At 39.4% G+C, this 9,136-nt stretch overlaps 1 protein-coding gene across 1 annotated transcript; it reads left to right on the forward strand.

Annotated features, from left to right (window-relative positions):
• Positions 1–489: 489 nt before the first annotated feature.
• Positions 490–6,068, forward strand: LOC104538127 (carboxypeptidase A6-like; the record flags this gene model as incomplete). The annotated part of the gene is made up of 4 exons (XM_010181211.1): positions 490–614; positions 4,034–4,148; positions 5,033–5,134; positions 5,964–6,068. Coding segments are annotated over exons 1-4 (402 nt in total), but the record flags the coding sequence as incomplete, so codon positions are not given.
• Between the last annotated feature and the right edge of the window lie 3,068 nt (positions 6,069–9,136).

Raw genomic sequence — 9,136 nt, forward strand, 5'->3', positions numbered from 1 at the left:
CCTCTGATCTGTTTATTATCAAGAATAAAACTTGGGTACACTTTGCAAACAAGACTACTCTGTGCTAAGCTTTCTACCTCTTTAGTGTTCTTTTCTTTTATTGCCCTAATGAACATAGAAAATACCTTGTGAAATAAAAAAGGCTCATGAACCCCATAGGAGCTAATACACAAGGAATGTATAGCAGTCTGAGGAGGTGCATGAAGTTGGAGGTAACTTTTGTTTTGAGCCATTTGAGGAGGCGCATTACTCAGACTGTTCTCTCTTCCCGTTGTCAAATCTCCTACAAGAGTTGTGGTAAGCTGGATGCAATCATTCCTCAAAATCCAGCTCCATTAACATCGATGTCGAGCTGGACCAGCCAGTGCAGTTTCTATTGTCTACACCATGCTTAGAGGGTTTGCCTACATAGCTTCAAGCATGCCACCTCCTGGATTTCCCCACCTACACTGAATGCGTATGAATTACAGGTTGGTTCCTGCACTACAGGTGGACCTGTGGCAGCCCAGCAGCCCCTTCCACATCGCTGAAGGTATGGTCACTGACGTGCGAATAACACAGAACGCGTCCCGAAGTCTGCTGCCCTACCTCCAGCAAGCAAACATCCAGTACACGTAAGCCTGTGCCTTGCTTTCTGTGCCTCGCTCCAGAGACCTGGCCTCCAAGGCAGGTCTGTGTCTACCACGCCAAGTGCACTTGAAAATAGGTTCCACATCATAGCAATTAGACAGGCAGGCAGCTAGATGTTGCCAGGAAAACAACCATTTTAATAGGAGAACGGAAAATCTCTCACAAGCAGGCAGTTTTAATTAAATGTCCTCCTTTGGAGTCAAGCTGAAGTGTTTTCAATGTCTATGAAATCACATCTGTTAAGAGAGGGATGGTAATTACTAATTCTGCAGCCTGCTTTGCCTCTCTCTCTCTCTATTTAACAGGAGCAAGGTTTGTTTACAAGTGTGCTGCAAACACGGAGGCAAGCCTTCTTCATGAATTATAAAGGAAAGTACTAGTTCTGCTGGAGAACTCTCCATTCCTCATGTCCCAGCACAAGTCACTCAGAACAAAGGCACCCTAAGGATCACACATCATTTACAGTGTTTCTTAAAAGCATTCAAGGCAGTTTTGGAGTATACTTCTCATTTCAAATTTATCAATATGATATACTAAACAAGAGGAATGATCTTGTCATTAAAGCTTTTTCAGTGAGGTGCTGAAGCATCTGAATAATCAACTGCTGAGTTATTTGAATTCTCAAACATTTGCTGAGGCTACTTGCTCTTATTTCTCAGTGAAAGAAGGATGGCACAAAGCATGCTGTGTATTATACGTACTGTTATCAGAATTCCATTTTTCTTGTAACAGTTGTCTCGCTAATTTGTTGTTCTAAAAATACAAAACCAAACGTTAGGAAATAAGCTACACAGGCCTGGTAGCCAAAGTTCAGAGCTACTTTCATGTGGACTCTACACTGCTTCAGTTTTGTTTGCATTTGAAAATGAGATGGGGATTTCTGTAATTGTCCTCCTGTGCTTACACAAAAAATGCTCCCTAATTACTATGCCCTGACAGTTGTATTCACGTCTGCTGCTGTTCCTGCTCACAGTAATCACCTTTAATGAAATGACAGAAGGCCATTTTGTATGTGTTATAAACACTGCCTGTACTCTAAGAGCCTTACTTAGGTTGCAGAGCAGAGTGTGCAAGGGTCTCTGCAGTTTACCTGAAACAACGTGCTACCAATACTGGGACAATATTACATTAATTTTCCACAGGGAAAATTTCCTCTTTGACATTTGGTGTACAAGTTGCATGTGCTGAGAAGGAAGCCAGGCGGCATTTTGTCAGCTCTGGACTGTTTCTGTGCTTTCCCTCTTCATCTCCCCGCTGCCTGATGGGTCCCAGCCATCAGAAGCAAAACCTAGCAACGCCTCAAACGAGCGTGCGCTTGTCCTGACAAGCCTCCTGGGATCTGTAAATCCTTGAGAGCCAGCAGGATTCACCATGAGAGCACAACAGCTATATTCAGGGAGCAGCAGAAGCCGAGCTGCCAGGGAGGCTGGGCACAGTTACACGCACAGAACAGCTGGGATGGGGACCACAGCCCTGAACTGAAGTACAGCTCTGCAGCCAAGCTTTCATGTGACTCCTTTTCTCATGGCTGTTTTTCACAATATGTTTTTATTCTTATTTTTGACACACTATTCACAAAGGAGTTGAATTGCCACAGCCCTTTTGGAAGTGGAAAATCTGAGGCAAACACCATGTGAAACTTCAGTCTTGACAAGGTGACGTTTGCCTAAATTATGACAAATTTCTAAAGACTGGAAGCATTACGCAGCCCTAATAATGAGCAAGGTGACCAGCCCTTGCCTGTAAGACAGGCTTATCTGTCCCAGTATTTGACTTTATGGCATGAAAACAAGCCAGACATCAAACTCTTACTGCACCAAGTCACCTCGGTTGTAAGTTCTCTGGCAAGAAATCCACTTAGGATGTATTCAGACCTGAGGGACTTAAGAGCCTTTGTGTTATAAGCGCACACAGTATAGAGTCATTTAAGAGTAAAGAAATATTATCAAATCTCATTTGGAGTACAGACACATAATCAGGAGCTGTGAAATTAAAACTATTATTGTAAAAGTGAACAAACAGAGCTTGATCCTGGGAGGTGCTTACACTAATCAGAATTCAGCAAAGCAGGCAAGTATTTTTTTAATATATTAGATATCCTAATGACTCGAATAAAACCACTACAGGCTTAAATGCTTTACTGTACTGGTCTTAGAGTGTATAGCACTTTGTAAATCCAGACTATAAGCCTTTGGTTTGCTTAATGAAAGTTGCAGATATAGAACAATGTCATACCTAATTCTACAATTACTTCACTAATACATTTGAAGATGGTGATAACTTTTATATATATGTAGACAGACCTATTATCTTTGAGGTATCTACTGCACAGTTGAGTTAGGATCAGAGTGAATACAGCTTCTTTCCATCTTTTTCAGATCATTACAGCTGATGCCTATAAAACTTCAGAAGATTGAATGTGACCATCATTTTACAGGCATGGTGAATTAGTGGTAGGGTGACTACACATTGCCACGCTTTAGGAGAAGGTGGTATACAAAGATGACTCAGTTTTAGAGTGAAGTTATGGATGTCAGTGATGTTATTCCCAGCTCCTGCCACTGTGTGAGGGAAAGGATAGATGCTCCAACTTCTTCAATATAATTCTTTTTAGTTGTTTTCAGTGTTTTATTTTTATATTTGTATCATTATTTGGTTTTACCATAAAATGAGAAGACTTTCAGCTTACACCACTGTTTCTGCATTTTGGACTTAATGCAATGAGCCTCTGACTTTTTATGCAAGCATATTTAATTTTCATTTAGTATTGTTTCATATTTTTCCTGAGTTATTTTAAAACAACTGGCAAACAACTATCGCAGAGCAGCTAACTGTAAAAATCAAACCACACTTCAGATTTTTTTCTTTGTTGTGTTTCAGGCAAAATGAAACATTTCATTTTCTTATTTTTTTAATTTTGCCTCTGCAACTTGTAGGTACACGTAATGTTCCATCCCAGTACAATAACTCCTAAGAAAAAGTACGTGCATGTTTTTTTAAACCTAAAAAGATTTTTTAAATTGGCTTTGAAATCAGTTTTTGAAGATCCATGATCACATAGTACAACTGAATTGTAAAAGAAGGCAGCACATGCTGTTCCATAAACAAATGAAAGTGGCTGCTTCTTCACATTGGCTACATTATTTACATCATTCTCTTTTATTCACTTAACAAGCTCATTGTGTTTTGTGGAGGCACTGTTACATTTCAAAGCAGCTGAAGTACTTATTTGGCAGCATGTATTCAAATAAGCCTGAAGCTCTCTATTGTCAACATGTAACAGATGAAGTAACATCAGGATGGTTTAACTCCTGCTATATTTCTTCTAAATGTGATTATTGTTCTGCTTTAGCCTGTTTGCTCCACTGGTTTTTCAGTAATACCACTATCTTTTTTTACCTAGGATTCTCATCTCAGACCTACAGAAAGCAATAGAAAACCAAACAGGACTGAGGTCACATAGGAATCGAAGGTCCCTCTCTGGGTATAACTATGAAGTGTATCACTCCCTGGAAGAAGTATGTGAAAATTCGTAGAGTTCCTCTTATCTACTACATTATTGTTTTTCATAAGGCTAAGATTTCTCACACTCTACAAGTTATGGTTACTTGTTCATCTTCAGAAGTGTTCTGAATGGTTGTTCTTCAAAAATTGGTGCTGAAATAGGTCTTTTACTTTCATGGAATAAGAGATTCCAGTGAGTGGTTAGTCTCACTGAGTCATTTAAGTAAGCAATATGAGCAAATGCTTAAGTAATTGCACAAGAGGCCCAAAGACTTAAAAACACTTAGATACATACAAATTCATGTATAAGGGAAACTGTCTTGGATGATAGCTGCATAAATAATTTCTGTTGATTTCAGTGTCCTCATATATACAGTTTCAGTCTGCACCAAAATGAAGTCACTAGGCTGAGTGTGGAGGGTGCTGCACCTCGACAAGATCTGGTGCCTGCGAAACAAATATTGAAGATAGCATTGAAACCTGCAGGTCGATCTGTTCACTGTTCTGTGTCCTGGCAGACTCGGGGACCTTCTTTCTTCATCCATTAATATTCAGTGGGAATGGCAGATTAGCCCTATTCCCAGATTTTCAACAGACAGCTAATGCATTCCAGTAATATCCAGCAAAAAAATGGGAAAAAAATCCCATGTGACTGAAGGCTGCATCCAGCCTCTGGCAACAGAGCTATGAGAGCCCAGTCATAGTTCAAGTGTGAAAACACAAACAAACATAACCAACCAAAACCAAACAAACAAAAAACAACAAAGAAGAACAAAAATTAAAACTATAGGAAAATCCAAAGCCATACAGAGGACTGAGAGTTGAGATGAATAAATGTTACAGTTGCTTCCCATGAAATGCAAAGGTTCAAGCAATAATTTTATTTCTGTATTTGCAGATCCAGGGTTGGATGCATCATCTGAATAAAACTCATTCAGATCTTGTTGAGATGTTCTCGGTTGGAAAGTCCTATGAAGGGAGGCCACTGTTTGTACTCAAGGTAAAAATTAAATAGTGATTAATTAGACTAAAATCTGGAATCAGGGACAGACACTTTGTTACTTCTGTTATAGTATGTACAGCAGAGACACAGGTTATCACTGTTTCCTAGGGATGAGTTGCTAAGATCTAAGTAGCTCTCTGAATGTCATTTTTAATGACCAAAAAAATAAAATGCTGGAAAACAAAAAGCCAAAGCCTATTTACCTGGATCTGATATGCATGGAGATAGATTACAGGACAGGTTCAATTAGCAGAACTTACATTTAAGGGAACTGGAAAGTTTTGTGTTTATAGACAACTTGGAAAGCAGTTATGCTGGAGAGGGACCCCCAAGGGACTCTGGAGCCCTTTTCAGTGTGTGTCATATACGCATCCTCTTTAGCTACCCACAAAATTCCAGGGCTGTGCACTCTCAGCTCGTTATTAGGACCACAAATTAAAGGGTGTCAGCAAGGTACAAAAAAATTTTGCTTTCAATGTATTTTCTTCTCATCCACTCTTGCAGAGTTCTGAAAATTTGATTCTGTGTTAAGCTATTCCTGTAGCATTGTCTTTCCTCACCATGCTCCTCATAAAAAAGGAATTTACAGATCTCACTTTTCCTGTAATTTTTTTCTCCATAGAGCACCTTCATTATCTTGGCATACCTGCACACCATTAACTTGGCCTTACCTTTGAAAACAATAAATGTGTGTTCCTTTATATGAGGAAATTCAAAATAGTTTAGTGTTTCTAATAGCCTATTATTCTGTTATTCTATTATGATATTCTCATTACTGTGTCTCACTAATGTCATGATATCTATTGATGAATATTCACACTTCAAGATAGGTAAAAGATCACGACCCTACAAGAAAGCTGTCTGGATCGACTGTGGGATTCATGCAAGAGAGTGGATTGGTCCTGCCTTTTGCCAGTGGTTTGTGAAAGAAGTGAGTGTGTAATGATTTACAGTCATGCAGTTCCTTCAGTTCAACAAACATTGTGGTTTTGCTCTAACCAATCTAACATATTATTAATAAGAAAAATAACTAGCTATTATACTGCTTTTTAAAAAATATTTGTAAAACACTGAAGTGCTTGATAAAGGAAGCTGATAGTGACAGCCAGACACAACTAGGCACAGGACAAAAATACGCCAGACACATACATATTGGCAGAGATAAGAAGTAGGATTTTATTCCAAGACCTAAAAATGTGAAGACTGTAATTCTGGTAATAGTCCAGGTAAATCAGTGCCCATATGTACTGCTTCAGATCAGTTCTGCAAGATCTTTGCTTTAAGGACTTAGATTATGAAAAGCATTTCTCTTTTGTGTAATTCTACAGGAATAGAAATCTAAAATCATAGACAGATTTCACCCGAAATGATGGATTTCATATTCTCTGAATATCAAGTTGTTCCTCTGATGTTTCTTTGATCCTTTGATACTGGATTTCTGCTCCCTTTATCTTTGATATCTAGGGTTTAGCCTCTAGGATTTATCCATCCATTTGCCTTTTTTCAAATTATTGATGAAATCAAAAGGAATTGGAATTTTGCTTTCCATTCATCCAGTACCTCTTTTCTTTTTTTTTTATATCGGCACTTAATCTCTTCTAATTTGGGATTAATTTCAGATGCAATATATGTTTGCAGGATTTTGAGATTTCCCCTTAGCCAACAAACTTTTGTTCAAGATGGGATATTAGCTGCACAGTGGAGACGATCTTGTAATGCAATTTACTGAAGTCAAAGTTGGCTTCAAAAGCACCAACAGATGTGCTCTGAGTATTTTGCGTACTATTTTTTCATAAAATAAAGGATGCAACATTTTTTTGCAAGGGTATTCCTATAAACACACATTTTTCTCACTTCTCTTCCACCCCTTCACTGTAGAATTCTGTATTAATGCCTCCTCTGATTTGAAGGATCTGCCTTTGATTTTCTGGGATCTCTCCACTCAAAAAAAGCAGGAAGATCCTGGCCCTATAAGTCACTTCATGAGAGTAAACTTCTGGATCATCAACACCCTAATGCATTAGCTGAGATGATCATATAACCATGTGTGGACTTCCCTCCGATGTCACAGCAGCATACAGGGCAAGTACAGAAATAATGAAGCCACTACAATTTGGGTGAGCCTGTCAGCATGACTGCTGATGCCTGAATAGGATCCAGGAGCTGCTCTCCAAAGTTCAGTGTGCAGTGATTGTCCATCTTCTTATTAGGACCTTTTCTAGTGTAAAGGTGAACAAACTTGCAGTTATTTCTGAGCGGCTTTCCTACCCTGGAGAACAGGCTGCTGTAAGGAAAGGAGATGTTTGAGACAGACAGGCACTAGTCCACTAGGGAAAGTCTACTGCTCAAGTAAGTCTTCCTTACCAAGGGTTTCCCATAAAGCACTCAATGTGGCAGCAAAGTTAAACTCACAAGGTTTCACTATAGAGCTTGTGGCAGAATATAAGCTGTGCATGTGTATATAGAAACCTGGTTGTTATTTGAGATCCTTGGAGAGTAGCTTGCTAGTAAGACTGTTTCCCTAACTATGTAAAAGCGTTTTCTTAGATTAAAGAAAGTTTCTGCAGAGTTCCTTGAGACTGCAAGAATTTACCACCTTTGTCTGCCCAGCTCAGTCATGCATTGCGTTTGTTCACAGATGGCATATATTTGCTTCTTTCCTTAGAGCAAAATTTCAATGTGGCATTAAAGCAAAAAACATCAGGATAAGAATACATTGCATTCACAGTCTCCATCATTATATTTAAAATGACTAGGAGAGGAGGTGAGACAAGGTGTTTAGACTGTTTGGTTTAGGATATTGCTTTTCTCGTTAAATGAATTAGGCATTTTTAGTAAGAACTCTGGTAAAACTGAAGGTCTCTCCATGCTTCAAACTCTGCAAGTCTCTTTTGCTGTCAAACTCTGCAGCCCAGCAGCCCACTTTCCATCCTTCCTGGCACTTATGGGTAGTTCTGAGGAAGAGCAGTCTGCTTGGAAACAGATTTTTCCTGGCATGTTTGCTGACTCTAAGGAGTAGCACCACAAGCCCATTGATTTAAGGCAAGCAAAAGGAAATGTTGGATTTATGTGGTGTTAGCTTCTTTTCTAGCAAGAACAGCATACGTGCATCCCTTTACTGTGCATGCAGCCTGAAAAATTTTATTGCGTTTTCACTTCGCCCTGTGATCTGTGTGATTTGTTTTTATTGAAGTGTCCATACTCCTGTGCACAACTAGGTTTTTCAAGAGATTTAGCTTAGAAAACAACCTCTAGGTATAAACGTCACTTTGCATTCAAGCTCAAAACCAGGTGCTGCAAACTTGATCAGATGTTTCCATCCCCCTTGGAATCCCTCTGTATCTTGCTTGCACCTCTGGAAGTGGCAACTGCTGGGTGCCAGTGAATTTTCTATAAGCAATGGGAGATACCACCTCCCATAGGGTGGAGGAGCCACTGAACAGCGGGATCAACAGTGTGGTTTGCCAGGGTATGGGCAGTGGCTCCCCACTTTCTACAAAGCATCTGGAGTTGTTCAGCTGAGCAGGACCCATCTCTCATCTGTCTAGAAATGCAGACAAAGGCAGATCAGACTTGGGAAGAGTGAACAGGAGGGTAGAGCGTGGGAAGGCAAGAGTTTGTTGTGTGTTCGAGCAAATGCAATAGAGAAAAAGAACAGATGAACTAGGGAAAAAAGGAGAAGGACATAGAAGTAGAGGTTAAAGATTAAAAAGAGAAAAAGAACGCACAGAAAAGTTTTGCATTGTGTGATAGTAAAACTGAAAGTACAAAAGCAGCCTCCTTGTGTTTTGGAACAAACAAAAAGAGAGTAAAAACTATTGTTCTGTTTGGGGGCTAGTTTCTTTTGTTTGGGATTGTTTTTATTTTTTACTATAATGTACTCCAGCACAAGCTCTAGCCTTGGCTTTGTATTTCATAGGTCTGGTGTTAATAAGAACTTCACTGTTTGTTTCTGTAGAGGGCAGCCCCGAATGCCTGTAGTCTCTCAGCTAAAGATAA

This window comes from Mesitornis unicolor, unplaced genomic scaffold (assembly GCF_000695765.1).
Source record: "Mesitornis unicolor isolate BGI_N332 unplaced genomic scaffold, ASM69576v1 scaffold51303, whole genome shotgun sequence".
Classification (NCBI taxonomy): Eukaryota; Metazoa; Chordata; class Aves; order Mesitornithiformes; family Mesitornithidae; genus Mesitornis; species Mesitornis unicolor.